This window comes from Xiphophorus couchianus, chromosome 11 (assembly GCF_001444195.1).
Source record: "Xiphophorus couchianus chromosome 11, X_couchianus-1.0, whole genome shotgun sequence".
Lineage (NCBI taxonomy): Eukaryota > Metazoa > Chordata > Actinopteri > Cyprinodontiformes > Poeciliidae > Xiphophorus > Xiphophorus couchianus.
Window position 1 is genome coordinate 27,956,731 of NC_040238.1, and position 23,981 is coordinate 27,980,711.

The following is a 23,981-nucleotide window of genomic DNA, read 5'->3' on the forward strand; positions in this document are numbered from 1 at the left end:
ACTATAATTTTTCACGATTCAAAAGTGCCATTTCCTTGACCATTAGCAACCATCACATGCAACACATTTCTTTTTCCTTTTTTTCCCAGGTCGACTCACATTGTCAGTTTCCAATTCAAAACAGCCAAGAATGTGTCTGTTTAGTTAGACACACAACTTAGGCCTTGAATTGATATAGGATCTGCTAGACGTTGTTAGACAAACAGATAAAACTCTTTCTCCTGTTTTCCATTAGAATTGAGAAAAATCTACGTCCTTGATAAGTTAGTTGAGGGTTTTTTAGAGATTAGGATGTACTTTCAGTGTTCTTGTATCACTTCATAGATTTCATAGTTTTATGTTCCAATGGTTTGGTCTGTTTGTAGAGTTGGTGCCAAACACCTTTTTGATTTGACTTATTTTAAAAAATACATTTAGAATTTTTGTGTTTCTGTAAGCAGGATACAACTGAAAAAAGCAAAGGGTGATTGTACATTTTCAGTAGTCCTTGTGTAAGCTTTATAAAGGATTACTATTTCATATCATATCTACACAATCCTTAACAATTTACAAATCCTTACCAAAGACTCAATTTTTAAGCCTTGCAATATAAACCATCTTAGAGATTTAAATTATATTTTGAATTGTTTTATTTTATTGTCAGATTTTTCTACCTCCCTTGTTCAATTTTTAAGTCAGCGTCCCAAACTCTGAAAAGTGCTTTAAAGTAAAACTGAAACTCACATTCAGCCACATTCATGGATTTTATCACCTAATTCAAAATAAATATTAGATAGCGTACTTAAAAATCAGATACAGAAACATAAACCATGACTATACAGTCAGATGTTGTAAAGTAAGGGATATGGGGAAGAGAGATGAGAATTTACAATCCAAGAATAACAATTTCAGTTATCACTATTTCTACATTAGTTGTTTTGTAAGTTGACACCAAATGTGTCAAGGCTACACAAAGACAGGTAGAAACACAATTTAAGCCGCTATTGTTAGGGTTGAATTTTATAAAAGACCCATGCAGAGCTCCTTTCTCATGCAGCTTACATATAAATTGTAATATTACTGAAAATAAATCCAAAAGTCCTTTGATCCCTTTCCTTTCCAGAGGCCCACTGAGACCTGCACAACAGGCACACTGCTCCTGTCGTAAATGTGAAGGGGTCCATGAGTACAAAAGGGCACACGAGTTGAGAGCACGTGTTTACTTAGTGAACTTGAGCGTATTTTCCCCTCAAACTACAGTATGCATCATGGCTGTCTGAGCCCAAAATTATATATCGTCAAGTGACATCTTATCTCAATATTTTCAGTGATGATACAGTAACGACTTTAATCAGCTGTCAGTATTTCACTAACCAAAAATTTGCAATTTATTATTGTTTAGTTGGATTGACAAAGTACTATAAACTAGAGAGTGTCTGTTAATCCATCCATTAGCCTCCATTAAAAGTCTTTATTGGCACATTGATGGCTCATCACAGATCTTCAAAGCAGATCTGGGAAGGAAACTCTTTTCTGATCTATTAAACTTCCTAATAGACAGTGTCAAAAGGGCAACGTTTTTTTGTTGAAGAGCGAATAAGTGGAACCCAATTACGAAACTTTCCCATTAATCACTTGAACATCAGATGACTCTTTAATCCGGGGTAAGCCAACGGTTTCAGGGGCCGCCTTTTAATGAAAAGGGCACATCCTGGAAGCATGCAGCCCAAATGCAAACTTCCCCAAAATTACTACGTCATGTGCAGAAAGTCATAAAGAGAGAGAGAGAGCTGAATGTTAAGCACTGTGTGACTATCTCATACCTTTGAAGAGGCTGATTGGAATGGTGATCTGCGCAGTGAATTTGATTATGTGGATGAGACCCTGCAATTATTCATTATGATCAAGGGGCAACTTCTTTTAACTACTCCCACCATTCTTAATCATAATCATTGGCTCCCTGGTGCTGGATCACCTCCAGCCACTTGTCACTGTCCTTCCCTCTGCATAAAATCTAATCTGACGTTACTTCCACATTTTCTTGCAGCTCTGTTGCTTCTCACTCCCAACACTAAAAAAAGAACAGTCTGATGGATTCTGTCTAGTGCTAAATCATTTTTACAACATAGTGCTTATTATGAAACATAGAGGTTTATTTAAAAAAAACAATCTAATTCAGAGGTAAATATTTTATCCTGTCTCAAGTGCATTGCACATGCTTTTACATCTCACTTCCCAATTACATTTTCCAGACAAACATGCATCCCTAATCAAACCGTTCACATATTTCGTCCCATATGTATGAAAAGCCAGATGTGTGCTTCCTAAAGCAAAGCAGCTGTGCCTGATGACACTGTGGGGCTTAATGTATGCACCTGCTGGCTGAAGCTTTTCAGCTCATTCAGAGATTTAACTATCATAGGTCAGTGTTTGGATTGTGGGGTTGTAGGTCAAACAGTGAAATGTTATACTTTATCCATAAAAGCAGTAATATATGCACAGTACTTAGCAAAAATATTCAAACCTGCCAAACCTTTGCTTTAAAAAACAAAATCACATTACAACTGCAAAACTACAGTTTATTTATGTATTTAAAACCGATTTTGTCTGATAACCTAGCACTAATTAGCTCATAATTGCAAGGTAAAAGAAGCATGTTACAGACTTTTCACTTTTTGTATACAAGTTGAAGTCTAAAAAGTGTGGTGCACATTTGTGTTTGGTCCTTTTACACTAAATGTTTAAAATTAAATCTAGTGTAACCAACGTCTTTCAAAATGTTGTGCACATTTTAATTTTTGATTAATGTCACTTTGTGATGTCTGTTCATTAAGCTAACTACAGCACCCTATTGGTAAATAAAGTCCATCTGTGTGAATTGTTTTACACCTGTGAAGTATTACTGGTTTGCTAGATAACAGTAGAGAACAAATTACCTGATATAAAAAGTTGAACACCAATTTATATCAGAGCTAGGCTATAATAAACAAGACCTTAAGCCTGAAATATCTCATAGAACAGTGCTTGAACCGTCATTGTTACATGTTAAAAGTCTGGCAGCAAACAAGGGATTTGTTAGTAGAGAAAGCCTGTTACATGCTGCAAAAGATTTAAGACCGATGCAGAGGCTCACTGTCCAGCAGGCCTTAAACAATCAGTCAACGGTAGAATGAAATGGTTTAGAAAAAAACATATTCGTATATATGAATGGACCTGTCAAAGTTCAGACCAAGACATGAAAGTGGATCTCTAGACACCGAGTTTCAGCTACTTTGCAAATCAGAACAGGCAAAAACTTAATTCTCAGGAATGAAATATTTGCAGCTCTGCAGTTCAAAAGACTTGCAGCTGTAAATACTAATTAATGTTGGTCTATCCCTCCCTCTGACTTTCTGCTATCATTCTGCCAAAGCTATTCTACATTACCTCAGTATTTAATCTCTTTGTCTTTCATTGTTTCTCAATGGATTTTTCTGTACAGTCAACCACATCTTGTTCTCTCTAATGTCGGGTTTGAAAGTTTTGAAGGTCTTTATAAAATCCTTTTTCCACTATTGCCATACCATTAGGTCCTCACAATCTACATTATATGACACAAATTGTATGAATGCTTATAATGTATTGTGAAAACTAAAGTATATAACTATAAATATGTGCTAAACGCTTGACCAATAAAACCCAACAGAGTATGATGTACCAATTTTATTTTTTCATAACACTGTTTTTCAGGAAAACTGTACATACAATGTATATTTTTACACTCTCTCTCTCACACACACATAGTTCATTTAATGAGAGTCATTCTGACCACTGACTCTCAAGTGTTGAAATTTTAAATTCCATTACATTCCAGTGTTTTCCCTTTGGTTACTCAGACCCTCCTCCGGGCATCGTCCTGGCCTTGTTAGAGAATTCTTGTCGGCGGCCAACGGCCGCAAATAACACCAAGCAAGCATGAGTATTCACACAGCCTCTGAAACAAAAGAAATGCATCATGACACAGAAAGTCAGGTGACTAAATGCTGAAAATGCAAATTCAGTCAACAGTTTCCAACATTTCAACTTTCTTCTTTATTTTGGTTGTAAAAAGACATTTTGTAAATTAATTACTCCTAAAAGCCTTTTATGACATAAAGGTCAGGTTGCCATATTTAATTAATTACATACTGGGCTTAAAGATACCACATCTTTTGGGTGGATGTTTCATAACAGCATCAGGTCGGTATGAACAAGACATCTTGGCAAACATTTCAAGCAGTGCATGCCTAGAAGTTTTCAGGAAAAAATGCTACCTGTGTGCAATGTGCTACAGACAATTAGGGGGCCAGTGAGTGTTAATATTCATCAGCAGAGAAGAGCTTGTGCTTTGTCGATGTTTGAGTCTAGCTTTCATTAATATGGTTGCAGGCCTGAAGAGTGTACCATGTATTAGTGTCTTGTTTGGAAACACTACAGGAGGTATGGAGCGTTTCAACACTTCACTATTCATGTCACTCTTCTGACGGCAGAGAATTCAATTATGCTTCCAAGGCTTATCATTTTATTTTCATCTTTGCAAAGGTACGTTGCAAATAATTTGATCAGTGTTGCACCCTCCGCTGTTTTCCCTAGTCAGCTGGTGTTGTCATGCTGTTAAATAATCCTTTAATGACACCCCCACACAAACAGGCTCTGTCTCTCTCAAGCACACACGCAACAATGTCCTTTCATTATTAAGATAAAGGACACGAAAAGCAATGGTTCACAACTGACATGTTAATCATTTGCCAGGTATGTGACATATTCAGTTTTGTCATGCCATGCAGTCAATAAAGCGCAGAGGTTCCAGTGCTGAAATGTCTCCTCTTTGAAACAGAGTACCTGGCTTGGTGCCTAGTACATACAATGACTTGCAAAAGTAATATATTTTAAACTCCAGTATATTTTTTGATCATTTTATGATAGACCAACACAAACTAGTACATAATTCTGAGGTGAAGGTAAAAGGATATGTTGTTTTCTCACCTAATTAGAAAAGATTTGAGTTAACCTCGTGTTTAATCTCATGCCCTAAATAAAACCCAGCACAGCAAACTGCCTGAATGTATGTAATTTAATCTGAGTATTGGGAATAGATTATATTTATGATAATCTATGGCCAATCTGGAAAATGGCTGCCTCCAACTGGATTGAGCCATTTTGAAAAAGATGAATGGGCAATAACCTTAGCCCCAAATGTGTCAAGCTGGTAGAGACACATCCTAAAAGACTTGCAGATCTAACTGCAGTGAAATGGTGGCTCTACTAAATAGAACATGTATACAAATGCAAGCCTGTCACTTAGCCTTGTTTTATTTGTGAAAATAATATATAATTTTCCTTAAACTTCAACAACGATAAAAGACAGAGTAAGGTACACTGAAATTTGTAGTTTCAATTTGAAAAAACGTGAGAAAGATTGAGAGTTTTAATACTTTGCAAAGCACTCTGACTGTATGGGATCGTGCTATGTCGTGGTTATCTGAAATTCTGATTAATTTAGAATATCTGTTGATTCTGTTAAGTGGTATGGGTAAAAAAGTCCAATCCTTTTAGGAGAACAAAACAATGTATTTGTACTGCATGCAGCATCTAGTAAAAGCTTGCCTCAACTGTAATTAAATACAGAATTTAGTAGGCATTCAAGGCGTGTATGACCTCACAAAGTACGCCATTCAATCGAAGTAGTTGCATACTGAAGAATTGCCGTTAATCTTCTTCTTGGAGGCAGAGAAGCATTTACAGCCTTCCTAAGTAAATTAAAAATAGCTTTTTCAGTTCACTTAATACAAAAACTAAACTAAGTTTGACATTTTAATCAGCAAGTCAAATGCTTACATTTTGTGACAGTTACAGTGCAAACATATCAGTTGTTACCAAACACAACATTTTGCAGCACCATTTTACTGGCTTTAACCGAAATGTAGATCTCTAATTAAATACAAGGGAGTAATTTTTTTTTATGAAACTGGGACCAAGTATTGTACTTATAGTGCAACCAGCTCAATTCCAAGACTTGTCATGCAGTATCTTGTGAAAGTATACGTAGCATTATGCTATCTTACATTTTGTCACATTAAAACCACAAATTTCCATATATTTCATTGAGATTATAAGTGGCAGATCAACTCAAAGTATCACCTAATTGTGACATGGAAGAAAAATACATCTTAGAAACAGAAATCTGAAAATTGTGGCTTGCGTATTTTATTCCCCTCAATACTTTGGAAAATAGCCATTTACTGTAATTATATATGCAAGAGTTTTGGGGTAAGTGTCTACTGTCTTTGTACATCCAGAAGTTTAAAGGGTTTTGTCCGTAGATATTTGCAAAATCTTTTAAGCTCACTTAGATTTGATAGAAAGTACATGTGTGCATCAATTTTCAAGTCTTTGGACAGCTTTTGCAATACGTTGATGTGTGGACTTTGACTGGGTCATTCTTGCATTTGAGTATTTGATTCAAACCATTTAATTGAAACTGTTTTAGAGTTATGGTCCTATTGAAAGGTGAAACTCTGCACCAATCTCAAGTCCTTCTCAGTCTCTAACAAGTTGTATTTCAGCACTGCCATATACTTAGCTCCATCCATCCTCCAATAAATTAATCAGCTTCCCTGTACCTGGTGAAGAAAAGAATAATAGCATGATGCTGCCAATCATGCTTTCTAATGGGCATAGTGTTGCTCAGGGAGAAGTGCAGTGTTAATTTTCCACCACACATTGCATTTTGCATGTAGGTTTAGAACAGTGGACTCGTATTGCATTTCTCAAGGGTTGTTATCCTGCAACTTTTAGATGTCTCTCTGCTTCAGCACACCTGACTCCAATATAAGTCCATTAGTAGAGCTCTGTAGAGCTTGACTACATGCTAAGAAGGCAGTTTCACCATTTAATTAAAGTGTGCAGGCCAAGGGACACATCTAAAAGTTGCAGGATTCTGGTCCTTGAGGAATGCAGTTTAAGACCACTGGTCTAGAGGCTCAGCTTTGGTTTCTTCTGACCAGTGTCCCTTTGTGGCTTATGCCAAACTGCAAATGGGACTTATATTGTTTCTATTTGAACAATGAAAATTTTCCCACAAAAAATACATTGAAGTTTAAGGTTGTAATGTGACATGATGTGGAAAAAGTAAAATGGTACGGATACACTTACAAGGCACTGTATCAACAAAAGACGCATTATTTAACTTTTTGGAAAGTAATCATCTATTTGAACTGGCAGCAGAGAAAATGTATTTTAAACAAAAGCTGAGAAAAGCTTGTGCTTTACTACATGTGAGATACAGCATCTCGGTGACAACTAGCCAAACAGAACATTGGAGCTGGCAAACCATTTGTTGAGATGACATACATTAATCCAGTAAAGTAAGCGTGCTGACATAGAACGCACTTTAAAGGAACATAAATACAAATACATCATTCTATCAAAGGGCAGAGATAAAAAAAACAGAAGAGAAAAAAGGTAATAGTTTTTCCTCTGGTTCATTAATTGCATCTCATGCCTGTAAGCTCAGCAAATAAGTGTCTGCACGAAACTGCAAAGAGAAAAAACATTTAATAGACAACGGTCTTGAGGGTGTCACAAAAAAGCAGGATGGAGGCAAACCAGGCTTGCTAAATTGGTACATACAAGGAACTATGGCACAATTTTATCAATTGTAAGGCAGTATTCTTAAAAAAAAAACCCAAAACAACAAATAAAACAGACACTAGGGGGGAAATGTGTATTTTTTTTTTCAGATTTCTCCCCATAACGTCATGACGTAGAGTATGTACATCTTATCTCCATTATCTATACACATTTCTTTGGTTTAGATTGATCTCTTAGCTCCCTCAAAGTGCATCTAAAACATTCTGTAGCCGCTTTAATGTGTCATTGTAAAGTAGCGACATCACTTTTTCAATGATTTTCTCTTACCTCTGACGTAACTGCTGATGTTGATCTACTCCCGACTTTTCAACAAAGCAATTATTTTCCAACAGATTGTTTTTAGCCATTTGTGTATCACAAAAGTCACTGTTTTCATCCAAACTACAATTGCTTCACTTCTTTTCTGCTTCACTAATGCTGTGAGCAGTGTTGTAGTCAAGACCACCTAATCCGAGACCAAGACTAGAGTGTATCAAGACCAAGACAAGACCAAGACTTTTAGGGTCCGAGACCGAGTCAAGACCAAGACCAGCACCCAGAGCTACATGACACAATAAAATGTGAAATATGATCAAAATTGCTAATCAAATTGATCTGAAAGATTCACATTACCATAAAAACTTCTAGATATTAAATACTTAAAGCTGAAATAAATTTAACCAATATTAAAAAAGATAATGGTCTTGACATTTGTCCATATCATTTATGTCAGAAAATGACGTAATTGGTAAGTCACTTAACTGCTTGGATTTTAATCGGTGCGTTTTGCATCCATTAGAAAAAAAAATGTTCACAAATAAACTGGACAGCATGCTGTAAGTTAATGATATTTTCACAGTTGCGGTCTTGACTGGTCTTGAAATAAAATCCCGAGTCTTCAGCGCCCGAGACCAAATGTGGCCGAGTCCAAGACAAGACTGAGACTATCAAAAAATGGTCTAGTACTACAACACTGGCTGTGAGCTCTGCATTTATCAAAGCAACATTCTGACCTATGGCTTGCACTTTTTTTTAAACCCTGTTTAAGAGCATGTAAGATGTTCTCAAAAGCAATTTACATATTAAAGTAAAATAACACAAGAACATGTTTTACACACTTACTTTGCCATTCCTTACTTTTCAAACTTTCCATTTTAAGAGATATCTTTTTTCTATATAAATCAATTTACATTGTACAAATGCGATGAATGGGCCCAATGTACAAGACATGTTTTAGATGCACTTAGCAAATGCAATGCAATAATGGGAGGAGAGGTTAAGTAATATTCAAGAACATACATTTAACTGCGTAGGAATTACTGAGCTTATATCTATATATATATATATATATATATATATATATATAGATATTTGTATCTATATATAGATATATATACATATATATATTTCTTTAAAAGCACATTTTAAATACATCTCTGATAACAATATACAACAGTTAAAAACCACACTGACACTAATTTACAAAATATTCCTTTTAAATGTCTTCAGACTCCCTTATGCTGCAGCTGATCAACTGCGAATGTTTGGACAAGTGTGTAAAACAACAAAATATTCAATAGGCACCCTGAGATGGGAATACAGATATGAGCTGTATGTTCTCCACAATCCAAGTTGTTTGAATCACTCTTTGATAAAGAAGTGATAAATATCAGTTAGTCAAATTTAATAGTACAAAGAGACCAACTCCTTACACTTTTCCTTAAACAGCTGATCATATTTCTTTGTGTTAAATCCACAGTGAAAGGATTGAAATATTACAACCCTGGTAATATAGTTTGGTTTTGTTTGTTAAAAAAAAGAAAAGAAAAAATATCTTAAAAATGAAAGCCTAATGTTTTGCATATAAGTATTAGACTTAAGAGTAAGAACTCAAACTGCAAGAGACTTCTACATATTGTGCAGCATATGATGTAGAATGCAGAGGAAACCAATATACTGTCTGAAACCAATATAGATGTTGCTAAGCACGGTTGATTGTTTTGGTACGGAATATATACTAACTTAGTAGACCAGGACAAATCTTGACCTCTTTTTCATATGACACAGACTGGAAACCAGCAACATCATTCATATCTTTTTCATGATAAATCTGTGATTTGCTGTGACATCTGGCAATACAGCTGTCCTAAGCTGATGGACTCTGTTATCAGTTCACACCGACCGCTGTGAATCCCTTGAACTGTGACAAACACTGCATTTGAGTTGCAGTGATGTGTTGCAGTGATGTGTTGGTGTGCATAAAGAATCATGCCCATGCAGCTGCACTGGGCTTTTTGGTGAAATTGAAAGATAGTTATTGCATTTAGATTTAGTTGGTGATTGACATCAGTGCACAGAGCTCTTTAATGAGAAGTCTCTGTCCTACTGTTTGACTTTCCAAATACAAAATGCCAAAAATGACTGCAGCGTTTTCCTGTTAAGGAATGTCTTTTAACTTATTTATAAATATGGAGGCAGTAAAATTGGTATTTGTTGCTTTAAATAAACTCAGATTTGTTAAAACTATAACTATGGTGTACTGTAAAATATGTTGAGCAGGAGTTACGCATTGGCAAACTGGAGGAAAATAAGGTCTTGTCCCTGCCAGTGGCTTTCATCCATCCAACATGGAATCTTCTACAAGTGTTACTAAGAGAAGCAGTTGGGACTGAAAGTTAAAGCTGAGACAGTCAATTTATCAGATACACTTGTTTAATAAATTGCTTGTTAACAGAGATAGAGAATTAGCCAATCACATGGCATCAACTCAATGCATTTAAGAATCTAAACATGGTTTGGGCAGCTTGCTGAATTTTAAACTGAGCTTTAGATTGAGGATGGAAGGGGTGTAAGTGATGTGAAATGTGCCATGCTTGACAGACTGTTTTAACTATTTAAAAGACTTTTGATTTATTGCGATTTTCACACACAACCATCCCTAAAGCTCAAACAAAATGATTTAAAAAAGATAAAGCATTCAGTAAGTGTTGTGTGGATGATAGAAGGAATAAGATAAGTGGCACACTGGCCTGAATACGTTGAAGCCTGAAATTGATGGGCCACAACAGCAGAAGGCCCTACCAGATGCCACTGTCAGTTAAGAATTGGAAGCTGAGACAACAGTCTAAGCAGATGCACTACCCTTTAAAATTAACATATTGTAAGACAATTTAATGTTTGGTGAGTCTCTATTTTAGTCTTAACATTCGGATACTGTGTTGTTTATGTCACAATCTGGCATAAACAACAGGAAAGCATTGATCGATCCTGACCTGTATCGATGATCAGGTACCTGACGATGGTGAAAGGATTTGTTGGTATTTTCTTGGGACCTTTACTCCTAATTGAGCATTACTTAAAAGTTACAGCCAACCTGAAAACAACCAAAGTGCACCTATATTCAGCTGGCTATTTCCAATAAGATAATAAGGATGTTAGAAAAGCAGGGCTCTAAAACAATGATCAAGAATTGATAATCATTGCAGAGTACACTGGTTTTGTGTTGCTGTTGAACATTGTTTTGATATTGATTAATAAAAGCAATTATCATAAATGTTTCTCCAAAAACTAGTCATTGTCAAATGGAAATATTCAGACAAGCTAGAGTAACTGAGCGCAATATAGCTTGTATTTTACATGCTTGCTGTCTAAATTATTAAAGCTTATAATTCACTCACAATCCACTTTGGAAAGAAATGTGTTTAATCTCTGCCCTACTTCCCAGGAATGAATAAAAATAATGAGAAAGATAGAGAAGAAGCCAAGAAGACTATCAACTGCCTTCATAAGAACCAATAGTGTCGCAAAGTTCACTAACCTGCCCATGCATGATAACCTTAGATGTAATCATTTACTTCATTTAGCAGTGTTTTTAGCGATAGAATTCTGCTTTATTTGTAGGTATTTAAATGTTACTTTAACCTGATTGCTAGCTAATTACCTTCTTTGAACAGGTATACTACTCTGTCTGGCCAAAAAAAAAAGTTGCCACCTGGATTTAAGTAACCAAATAGGTACAAGCCTCCTATTGAATAATTACAGCATGGGCGATCATGTTTCAGCTGACAATAAGTTATTTAACTCGAACCGGTGCTATCAGTTGCTTCTCATTTCTTAACCAACCATTTGGACAAACACATCCCGTGGTCATGGAAAAGATGTCAGTCTGTTTGAGAAGGGTCAAATCATTGGCATGCATCAAGCAGAGAAAACAGCCAACGAGATTTCAGAAACTACTAAAATTTGGTTAAGAGTTCATTGGAATGATAGTGGAGACCCATTGTCTGAGGAAGAAATGTGGTCGGGGAAAAAATTCTGAATGATTAGGATCGGCGTTTGGTGAAATCAAATTGCAGAAAAACAACAGTAGAACTCAGGGAACATGAAAAATTTTCACACATGGATTTGCCACCAGACTTCAGACCCTAACGCCTTTAAGAATCTTTGGGATGTGCTGGAGAAGGCCTTGTGCAGCCGTCGGACTCAGCCATCATCAGTGCAAGCTCTTGGTGAAAAATTAATACAACACTGGATGGAAATACAGCTTGTGATGGTGCAGAAGCTCATTGCTGTTATCAAAGCTGAAGTCGGTCCAACAGAATATTATAGTGCGTGACCGTTTTTTTTTTTTGGTGGCCAGGCAGTGTGTTACTTAATTTTATAAACTAAGTTAATAAAAAATACAATAAAATAACATGCTTGTGTTAATTAACCAAATTATGATATAAATTATGTTTAACAAAATTATGCCTCTCACTGTATATAGTTTTCTGCTAAGGCTATAGATCAAATTACAGTAGCTGTAAACTGTGGGCTTATAGGCTGGAACAGCAACAAGAGTAAGGTTTCCTCCACATTCCACATCACATGCAAAAGATATAAAAAATGAAATTAATTAAAAACTCCTATGAGGTGACTTGATAGATTTAACTTGTCAAACAAACCTTAATTAATATCCTGAATTCATTTACTAAGTTATTTTTTACTAAGTTCTTTTTCCTGTTATTTTAGTGCAAAAACGATCAAACTAGGCAGTATAAGGTATGCTACTGCAGCATTTATGTTGATAGAGTAAATCTAACCACATAACATGTTAAACTCTGATAATAAAATGACAGACTTTACTATCTGTCATTCTCCTATCTCAGTTATGAAAAGCTCCTTCTAAAGCTTCCAGGTGAGGCGAGTTTAATTATTTGAGGCGTTTGAAGTTACTAAAAAATGTGTTTACTAGTGGTGCTTACCCAGTTTTGTGAAACACGTCTACAGCAGCAGAAGTTAAAGGATATCACATTTTCATTGTAATCGTATAGTACCAATCAGTCTGTCAAGAGTAATAATTACATAATGAAACTGCAATGCTGGGCTTTTTGCTTTGTGGATGTGAATGACTCCGACAGAGCACACGTCATCTCTTTAAAAGATGAGCTAATTCTAAAAGCACTTCAGAGACTTCCATAAGCTTTGTGTGTTCTTTAAGTGTTCAAATCTCTGCTGTGAATTAGGAACCAAAGCCACAGTTTCCAGTTTCATTAGTTTCTTGTTACTCTTTAGCTGCACAACTGCCTTGATATCACATAAAAACAGGAATTACCACATGAAACCCTCAAATATCCAAGGTTCATTCTTTGTTTGCACGGTCTCTGACTGACTCATTATTGTTGAGCGGCGGGGGCGATTGCTTGCTCCTCATGCTCCTGCCGTCCGTGGCAGCCCTCGACGTCTCCGTCACAAACAGCCGCGTCACCCAGACAGAGGTGACGATGCGTTTGTACTCGTTCCTGAAATTCCTGTTGAGTAAACCATAGATGATGGCATTCAGGCAGCTGTTGAAGTAGGCCATGAAGTAGCTTACAACAAAAAGCCACTCGGGGATGTGGGGACCCACGCGAGTTGGATCTATAGCCACTGCCAATCCTATCAAGTTGAGTGGGGCCCAGCAGATTGCAAACAGGACAAATACAACAAACATGGTGATAAAATTCCGCAAGTCACTTGGTCTGAGACGAGGGCTGTCATCAGTCTTTACTTTGCGTCGCACCTGGATATTATAAAAGAATAAATTAGACTGCGTGTTATAGATCACACATAAAAAAGACGTGCCTATATAACACATTTACTCATAAATACATAAGATTATATAACATATTGTGCACGGATTTACTGGTAGTGGAAATGTAAGTTATAACTTTTAAATGTTTTACAGGTTTTCTTTTCCAATTTAAAAAGTGATAAACCACAAACTTTGATGTACTTTAGTAGGATTTTATGCCATAGGCCAAAAGAAAGTAGTGTGTAATTGAGAAGCAGAAGGAAATGATAAACTTTTTTCAAAATAGATAAAAATCACAGTGTAAAATTTGACTATATTTAGCCATGTAACTCTGATGCTCCTAAAAAAATAGCCATGTAGCCTTCAAATATCACCTAATCAGTAAGTATCTATCTGTGTGCAGTTTGCTCTGTACAGCTGCTGTGTAAACCATATCCCAATCTTAGAATACTATTCAGAACATCAGAAGAATAGCACAGAATAATCCAAAATGCATTGCAGTAAAATCTGATTTACAAAAATAAAATATTCCAGGGGTATGAATATATTTGCACACTACAATTTTAAGTATTCCGCTTTGAAAACCAAGTGTCAGTACTCCTTCTAGTTATAATGTATGTATTGTAAATTTTGAAAGACGATGTAGCCATATGAGTCAGTTTGGACTTTTGGACTCCCACTACAGTCCTAGTGGAATCTTATTGATCAGATATAGTAATTTCTTGTGTATTTTGGCAGCTAAAAGATGACACATCAATGAATGTGTCTTTTAATTAAAGGTTGCAAAATGTGAAACATACATATTCTCTCACATTTTGAATTTGGAAAAAAAGGTTTTAGGACTTACCTGAATCACAAGAATCCAAATGCGAAGATAGCAAAAGGTAACTACTGCAATGGGAACCAGAAAGTGAACCACTACCACCGCCACCGTGTAGGAACTGCTGACATTCTGGGCAAAGGTGCAGGAGTAGACCCGGGGGTCATAGCGCAGAGAACCAACAAAGAAATTAGGGACGATGGCCACGATAGTGAGCACCCAAATTAAGGCAACAAACAGCAACGTGTTGCGATAGCTGTACAGTCGGCTGTAGGAGAAGGAGTGACAGATATAGCAGTATCTGTTCACTGCAATCCCAGTGATGTTGAAGATGGAGCCAATGACACTCAGCCCCATAAGGAAACCGCTGACCTGAAATAATAGAAAAAATTTGATGTTTTTGTCTATCTTCATCGACAATATTCTTTAAAGTCATTGTCTTTTAATAAAGTGAAGAGATGACTGATGTGGTCCTACCATGCACTGAGTGTTTCCAAGCGCCCAGCCGTCATGGAAGAGAGCATAAAGGACCAGGGGATAGGGGTAGAAGGCTACCACAAGGTCAGCAAATGCCAGACTAACCACGAACACATTACCTGGGGAGGAAAATGTAAAGTGATGAGGTTAGCTCCCAAAACATACTGAAAAGTCTTGTTTTATGCTCCCAGATTATAAAAATACACAATTTTCTCTGCAAATGTTCAAATCTTTCTTTACTTTGCCTCAATGCATCTAAAAAAATTGCACAGCTGGTCAGATTTGATCAGGTGGCAGACCTGCAGACTTTCTTCATTGTTTCTGGCTGTTAAAGATAAGCACATACAACTATGGTTCAAACCGATTCGCACTGCTTTGTCTTATACCCTGCACTGTCAAAACAGAGCAAATACTAGATGGTTGCATGGGAAGTGATTTTCAGCAGGCCTATCTCAGGACATTCAGCCTGCTGTGATTGTTGGCAGAGGAGGCTGAGATTACAAAAGGTTTGTAGCTTGTGCCCCACAGCAGATTGCCTCGCCCTAGACAAAGTTTTATCAGGACAGGCAGAGTCAGTGTTTTGACAGAGTGGAGGGAAAAGCATGTGGGTAAAACACTTGGGCCATGCAGTTCTTTTTTCATCTTGCTGCTAACCAGCCTAATCCAAAGAGAACTTGTTCACAGAATCCGGTTTGTGCATCACACAAAAAGTCAAAGTGTTTTTATTAATATAAGCATAATATGATCACCAACATATCTACATATTTCCCTGATTTAAATTTAATCTGTTTGTGGCACTTATTTTTGAGAATCAGTAGCCATATGACATCCATTTATGACAACTATTTATACAGTTGTGCACACTAGTGATGTGGCATTCCTCGCCCTGCTGATATCCTTGTGTCACCTCACCGCCAATGCTGGTAGCTCCATCTATCTCTGGGTGTCCTCTTCATTTTGTTTGTTGGGGGAGGACATATTATGGCAGCACACAGGGCCAAGAAAAACAACCCGATCAAACAAAAGACATTAACCATTTCACTCATACACTTTTTTGCATTTTGTTTAGTTGCAAAGTATCAGAGCCACTACAGCTAAGAGCTGTGGGCTCTCCCAAAAGGTGCAATGTATTATTTGATGCAGCATTTCAGGCTTATTATTTTGGCAGCAGCAACAAATAACTACCAGATGTAACAGAGCTCACCTTGTGTTTCACCTGCCAGTTCATGAAAAGCTCATTTGCTGGGCAGCCGTAGTTCTACAGAAGTGCAACTGATATTCCCAAGCCTCAAACTACATTAATGATGCTGGAGAATGGGGTTCTCTGGTGTGTCACGTTCTCAGAAAAACCCTCTGAGGGACTACAAGAGCTGTTAGTGTCTGGTATAATCACCCAACCATGTCAAAAGTGCATGAAGTACACAGGAAATGTATTTTTAGCCTTGCTGTAGTACCACCATGCTGTTACACGTTTGTTTTTATAATTACAGAATGTGCACATGTGCCTTCGATGTGTGACTGTCAGCCTAGAAATGTCACGATGCTCTGTAAATCTTTAAAAGGAGGCATCACTTCAGCACCAGCTGCACAATGCTATCAATGGCAAAGAAATACACCTTCCTTTTTTTATGTCAAATTGTACAGCATCTTGTAGCATTGTTTAAATGTATTAAATATTTATGTCTTAAAAATCAATAAGATAGGGATTGATATATTGTTAGTTTAATAGCATAGTATAAAAATGGGCTTTTAACCAGTGTGTTATGCACACATTGAACCCATTTGACTTGACTTCTATAAACTTAAAAAAATGTTCTAGGTTACAGAAGTTTGGGGGCAGTCAGCGCTGTTGCTAGATAGATCTGGCAATTCATCCTAAATTCCAGTTTGCTCTAGTGTGTATATTTATCTAGCATAAGAACTGACACTTGCGAGGTAAAAACAAAATGGTGTAGAATATTTTAAATGCTACTGAGACCTTAACAGGAACCACTGAGCCCTGACAACAAACACAAGAGGTGGCTTTGACGCATGCATCTTGTGCCCTTTGCAGGAAGGAGGATCTGTGATCCTGCAGGCCTGTTTCTTTTCCAAAAGACCCTGGGGACCCATTTGGAGTCCACAGCATCAAGAACACTTTAAAATATCAGGAGATTTTGTAAAAAAGTTTGATTGCCTCTGCCAGATGGATAGCCAATCTGATGAACTTTAATAACTTTTCAGTGCAATTTAGACATCAGGAGATATCCTTATGGGAACAGCCTTTCACCTCTGAGACACAAAGTTTCGAAGCAAACTTCTAAACATTTTCCTAGATATCTTAGGAAAATTCTACAAATCATAGTCTAAATGCTAAAGTTTGTTATTGATATCAAAGAGGTAAGACCGGCAAGAATAAAGACGCAAGTGCTCTTGAATTCAGATATTTACATTTTCAGCACTTTTTGCATCCTACTGAGCTAATCAGGCATTCTGATGAACGCAATAATCTGGTGCCCAAACCCTGCTTCATATGTGTAAGATAAGGGGAAAACACTTGCATAGAATGAAATGCTGATTTTATATTGAAAGGACTTTATTCACTGTCGAGTCTCATTATCAGTGAAGAAATCCTTTAGCACAATTGCCAGTTCTAACTATGGCCTTGTCTGGTTGCATAAATGTACCTGCTGCCACCCACAAATCTATGCTGATAAGGAAAACTGTCTGTTGATAAAAGCATATGTATGGATTTGTGGTAGATTTGCCAAGATTGCTTTAATTATAGTCTGATAGGACTCTACTAACCCTTTACAGTGCATTTAAATAGAAATTGATTGTGTGTAGGTGTGTGTAATAGTCATTCAAATGTGATAAAGTATAAATTACCTTTTGGATTGGAAAGATTAAAGTTCATTGCACAAGTTTTGTGCTTGTGGGCATGTGTGGCTAACATCTGCAAATGAATTAAGAAAAAAGCCACATTTCAAAATGAAGTTGAAATTACACACATACAGATATGTGAAGTGAAAAACATGAAAAGTGAGAAAATACTGCTTCAAGTTAATTTTACCTTGAAGCAGAAATATTTTATTTATTCCAAGGTTTTCAAATTTGACCCTTTAACTTAATTTACTTTTTACATTTTATAGTAGAGATAGATAGTAGTGGTTATTACTTGAATTGTTTAAAAAAGAATTTAAAAAGCATTGTGGATATTTATTAGGATAATCTTTAGAAGGAGAAAGTATGTAGAAACTAGTAGGTTAGTGAATATTGTCACATAAGGTTTGTGAGCAATATTATGAAAATAATACATATAATACTCATGTTGAATAAATGTTACACTACTTTTCAAAATGGAAAATAAGAAGGAAAAAAACAACCTGTCTGAACCCCAAAGTTTCTCTAAGGTATCTTTAAAATTATGACACACGACCAGTGTAGTGTATAGTGGCATGTTATTTATAAAAACGTTACATTCTTTTGGTTTCTTGCACTATTTCACATCTGTAAGCACTTCACATGCTTACAGATGTGAAGTGGATAATAACCAGCACACTAATGATGCATGGTGCACAGTATGAAGGTTATGAAGAAATATGCAATTTATTCAAACATATCCTTTCTTACAGCTTTGTTTACTTTTTACATGAAGACACTACAGATCTCTTAACAGTCAGACTGATATTTTATTTTGTAAATATATATGTGTTATATTAGACATAGCTGAATGGATCATGTAAGTTATACTATCTTGATAAAATTCTTGGGACTTAAATTCTTGGAATACTTTAGCAGACAGTCAGTGACTTTGTATGTTATTATTTAATGCAAACAAATAGAAAAATCCATATTTGTAGGATAAAGCAACTGAAACTACAACAGCTGTAGGACTTTGGCTGTTTGTTCAACCTGAGCTCCATCAAACAGTTCCTCGATCAAAACCTGGTGCCTCTAATTCTTAGTCTCTAAGACGTCTAAAAGAATCATCATTACAGTTGTGATTCTTCAAATATTTTACTGCTCTTGTTTGAAAAGTAAAGTTAAAATATAGAAAAGTGAAGTTACAGTAGCCTTTATATGTCTGGGGAAGAAATGTATGAGGCACATTAAAAATACACGTACAAAATAAAGAATGTGCTTTTTATATCTCCGGCTCTGCAGATACCAAAGGTTGTACATCAGAAAAGCCTGAGTGAACATTTCATTTTTCCACAGATGCTGTTGCCGTGGCTGCAAGGGGAAAAGTATTCAGTGACTTTTTCTGACAAAATGTCTACCTTTTATTTGTCCCATGCAGCCTGAGCATTACTTTGATGTGGAAAGGATTTTAAAAAAATTTTTGTTTCACTTTTTGTGCTTTAAGTATAGGTCCTCAATTTGCCCTTTTTAACTTCCACATATTTTATTTCTTTTTCAGATCTAGAGTCCTTAGTTGACCATGAAAGTAGTATGTTGTTTATTTTCATTTCTTTTGAAACTGCTGCGTAAAAACATTTGTGTTGAATTAAACTGTTTATGTGTTAATTGTAGAACCAGAAGAGCTATAAAAATTATTAAAATAGTATAACAAATTGAAACTGACCTTATTTCCTATTGTTATTGAAGAAAATAAATGGCTGTAAAATGCATATCTTTGACAGAGGAAAAAGCCTTTGGAGCCATGCCTCTTAAAAATGGGAGATTACCATATTCTATTCAGTTCAGTTGAGTTCTAAAATACTATCAGTACTATCCATACTATCCAAAGGGAAATTAGAAGTTGTTGTAACACATATAATTTTCCATTGAGAGTTACTATAGATGTTGAAGTTGCAGTCAGTCTGAATACTCTGCAGCCATTTCTGCCATTTTAGCTGGCTACTGTAATAAACATTGATGCTTAGTGTTCCATTTGTGATATCATAAATAAAATAAGCATGAGCACAACTAAAAAGAATTGCGTAAAAAAGGATTATAGACGCCATTGAAACAATTCACTTTATATGGACCATCTGAAACTGCCTAAACCTCCATCATTGCTGAAAAAAGCACTTCTTTACACACATGCATGCAGATGTCACATCTTACCTAGTGACCCACCTAAAAAACATTTTGCTTGCCAGCAAATTGTTTGTTGGCAAGCAAATATTCACTTAACAAATGAATGTTCACTTATATTCAGTGATAAGTGAATATTTATCACGTATCACTGATAAATATTCAGTGATAAGTGATCATCCAAACTAAAAGTGCAAATGTTGTTTCAGGTTTAGAGCAATTGGATCTAGATTTGGATTATGCAATACCAAAAAAGAAATACAAAGGTTTAAATTGAGAAAAGAAACTGGTGATATTTTTTAAAAGATGAAAGAAAATGCATAATGCATTTAATCTGCTGTAACAGTTTGTAAAGTACTGTAGAACCTATATTTTTTGCACTGCTACTTGTTTTTCTTTTTATGCCAAATGGATAGATTTTATGTTCCTGATGCAGAATTTGAACAGCTCTTCACATGGTTATTCATGTGTACTTGATTGCATATGGAACCGTTGGCTAAAACGTAATCCTTTTTGACATAAGTAATGTGTGAATAAGTACTGTAATGAACAATATTAGAACAAAAATGTAGTTTTGTGAATTTTCCCTGCATTCCTGCAAGCCATTACCCATGAGAACTGATTGCAATGATTTTCCTCTCATTAGCTTAAACTCATGTGTTTCCTGTGGGAGGACATGCTAGTCAGATTAGCCTTGTTTGCATTTATATTTGTTTTTAGGGGAAGGAGAGGAGGCAAAAATAGGCAGCAGGTTTCAGAGTGAGTGAAGTGGAGGGGGAGAAAGTGGTCAGGCAATGCTAAAATATGGATTTTCATGTGAAAATTGTAAAGGTTAAAAGTGTTAAGCCAGTCTCACTTAAGAAGGATAAACATCATAACTCCCACAACACATGACCTACACATTCAACAGCGTTATTATCTAACAACACTGTCATATTTAGTAATTTCTGTTATTTACGTAAAGTTCTTTGAAGAACAACACAAAAAGAGCAAAAGAGACATCATCTAACTATCTATAGATTTTAATGAACATACTTGTCACAAAGAAAAGTAAACTTAGGAAGATGGCAAAACATAAAAAGAGATTAAAGGTCCCCAGAGAATTGCGTTATTAGCAGTTAAGGAAGAGACCAAGCGGAGGCTGATGAGAACAAACACAAGATGAAAAGGTAATATTCTCTTTTTTATAGTGTTGTAGACAAGGCAATAAACAATCTTGTCATCAGTGCTATACATCATCATTGTGCGGTGCAGGTCTGTCCATGTCAGCAGCTTCCTCCTTCCACAGTCAGCCCACTGCCTGACCATACATATCAGTCTCAATCAGACGACTTTCAACCTCCTTCACCTTTTTTTTCTGGCAATTCACTCTAACTGCACTTTATATTCTAAACTGAGGATGCTAAGTTTTAAACAACACAACTCACTGTGTATCTCTAAAAAACATTTCTTCTCCACACCTTTAACACACGTTTTGCCCCACAGAGGTTAAATGCACCCTCCCTTTTTGCCTTCAAAGTAGGGTCAGTTAGGCATAGATTCAATTCATCAAAGGTTTTAGTCCATATTGTCACGATGTCATGCAGATTTGTTGACTCCACATTAATGATAAAGACTAACTGTGTCATCACATTCTACATGTATCCTATTGGACTGAGATGTGGTGACTGAAGGCTGCTGGGGTACAGAGAACTCAGTGTCAAATTCAAGAAACCAGACAAGGCACCTCCTCCTGCTTGAAGTAAGGTATGCTGGGGCATTTAAAAGAGTCTTTGTTGACACTAAGAGGCCTAAAGCCTGCCAGACCATTAATACAAGACATGCTGGATCCATGCTTTCAGGTTTTTTATGCCAAACTCTGACTCTACCTAATGCTCCAATCTGCTTTCTTAATAGGAGTGGCACATGGTGTGGTCTTCTGCTGCTGTAGCAAATCTACTTCCAGGTTTGCTATGTTGTTATCACACTTGTTATTACATCCACCTTATCTCTAGTGAAGTGTTAGTTGAGGTACTCTTTCTGTTATCCTAAGTGAGTCTGCTTGTTCTTCCCTGACCTCTGAAATGAACAAAGTGTTTTTGTGCACATAAATGCCACTCACTGAATGTTTTCTTTTTTTAAGACTGTTCTCTATATATCCAGTAGAAGGTTTGTATGGAAATTCCAGTAGATCTGCAGTTTCTGAAATATTCAATCCATGTGGCACCAAAAACCTTGCCACATTCAAAGTCTCTTTATCCCTTTTGTTTTTGTCAATCTAATGCTTGGTTTGAACTTCAGCAAGTTGTCTTCAGCACAACTTGATGCCAAGTGGCATCAATGTGATTCGTTGGCTCATATTTTTGTAAACAAGTGTACCTACAAAAGTGGGCAGGGAGTGTATTTCTTTGAAAAGACCAAAACTCACACATCCTTAGACTACAAGATTAGGGTGGTGGCTGGTTAGAGCATGTTTTTCTACTGAAATGGACCTGAGTTGAGTTTCTTCTTTCAACTATGTGACAGAAATTACCATAAAATTGCTCTTTACCGCCCTCTTGACATATGAAAAGGGGTTTGTAGGAGAAGCGAAGAAAGTTTGAGCAATGTCTGCAGAGTTCAGTATATGTCTTCTGTAAGTGAATAGCATTTATCACCTCAGGCAAATATATTGTTAGGGCCTCTGAAGCAGCAAGGGCAAATATACCCTATAGTGCATGAGTCCCAGTGTGTATTTTATCCATTACTCACCACATTTCCTATTCCCAAGCATTAGTTCTGACACACACATTTGTCTGACCCTCCAGTACTTCCTGACTAACGTCAACCTGGCTTGAGTTAATTGGTACAAACATCCCTGAGGTTACATTTTAATTAAAAAACGTGAAGAAAATTACATTCTTTGAATTTGACCAAGTTAATTTACCTGGAAATTAGTAATTGATACAACCACCTGAAACACATCATAGAAACATGCATTCAAATGAGATGTCAATCACTTATAAGAAGGTACATTTTTGTTTTTGCCTTAAGGCAGAAAACTTCAAAGGTGAATACACTAATATTGTAAAAATAAAAAAAAAAATTATTTGGTTAAAAATTCCAATATTTTAGCAATTTTCTAGCAAAGTTCTAACAGAACTGGTTTCCTTTTTTGAATAGAATCTCTTCCTACATACACAGTTTTTTGTTATCTTATCTTCGCAGCACTATATTAATCTAATCAAATCAGCCAAATTTTTAACTAAAGTGGTTAAATTTACTTGGTTGAACTTTAATCACATCATGTCTGCAACTTACTAAACCATCAGATTTGATCTTCTTACTACAATGTTTTTTTTTTTTTTTTAAGGCTGTCAACTTTAAGGCATTCCCGCATGTAAAACGTGTTAATATTAAATAATGCAGATTTATCAAACTGCCTATCCTGACCTGAAAACCTGTCTCACATGAAGAGTTACCTAGTTCACAGCAGTGCATTATAGGCTTGACACACGGGTAGTGACGAATGACAACGAAAGATGACAATTTTGCGACAGCAGGCCAGCAACAAAAGTTGAAAAATGTTCAACTTTCTTGTGTTACTGCGTGTGTATATCTACGTGTAGGAGCTCAAAAATTCACATGCACAAATTACAATGGTCGCTCGGATGGACAAGCAACTGTCACCTCATCACTCCAGTTCCACAGTAAATGAATGGAGAGGGACATTTCTAAAATAATGCTTAAAACAAAATGACTTGAAGCTTCCTGAATATAAAAACCTGGAAAACTGAGAATCTTCAGACATGTTTGGTTTGAGACAATCAGACATGCTCTTAAACATTTTTTTTGAAAACATGCATACACTGGCAATGTTAGATATGGGCTATATGCCAGGGCAGCATGAGAAAGGGACGGGGCACCCAAGAACTAGAAAATAAAATATACCTTTCTGTCAGTTTTCTCCTGAACAAGTTTGCTACTTCTTGTATGCATGAGTAGTGGAATAAGTTTCCCTCA

The 23,981-nt window shown here is 36.2% G+C and overlaps 1 protein-coding gene across 1 annotated transcript in view; it reads right to left on the minus strand.

The window, feature by feature from the left end:
- Window positions 1-3,666: 3,666 nt before the first annotated feature.
- Window positions 3,667-23,981, minus strand: part of mtnr1bb (melatonin receptor 1Bb) — a 48,686-nt gene continuing 28,371 nt past the window's right edge. The window contains exons 3-5 of the mRNA XM_028032287.1: window positions 14,979-15,097; window positions 14,529-14,873; window positions 3,667-13,669 (exon numbers count right to left, since the gene is read on the minus strand). Coding sequence (XP_027888088.1) covers window positions 13,250-13,669; window positions 14,529-14,873; window positions 14,979-15,097 — 884 coding nt within the window. The 3' untranslated portion in view covers window positions 3,667-13,249. The remainder of the gene's footprint in view (window positions 13,670-14,528; window positions 14,874-14,978; window positions 15,098-23,981) is intronic.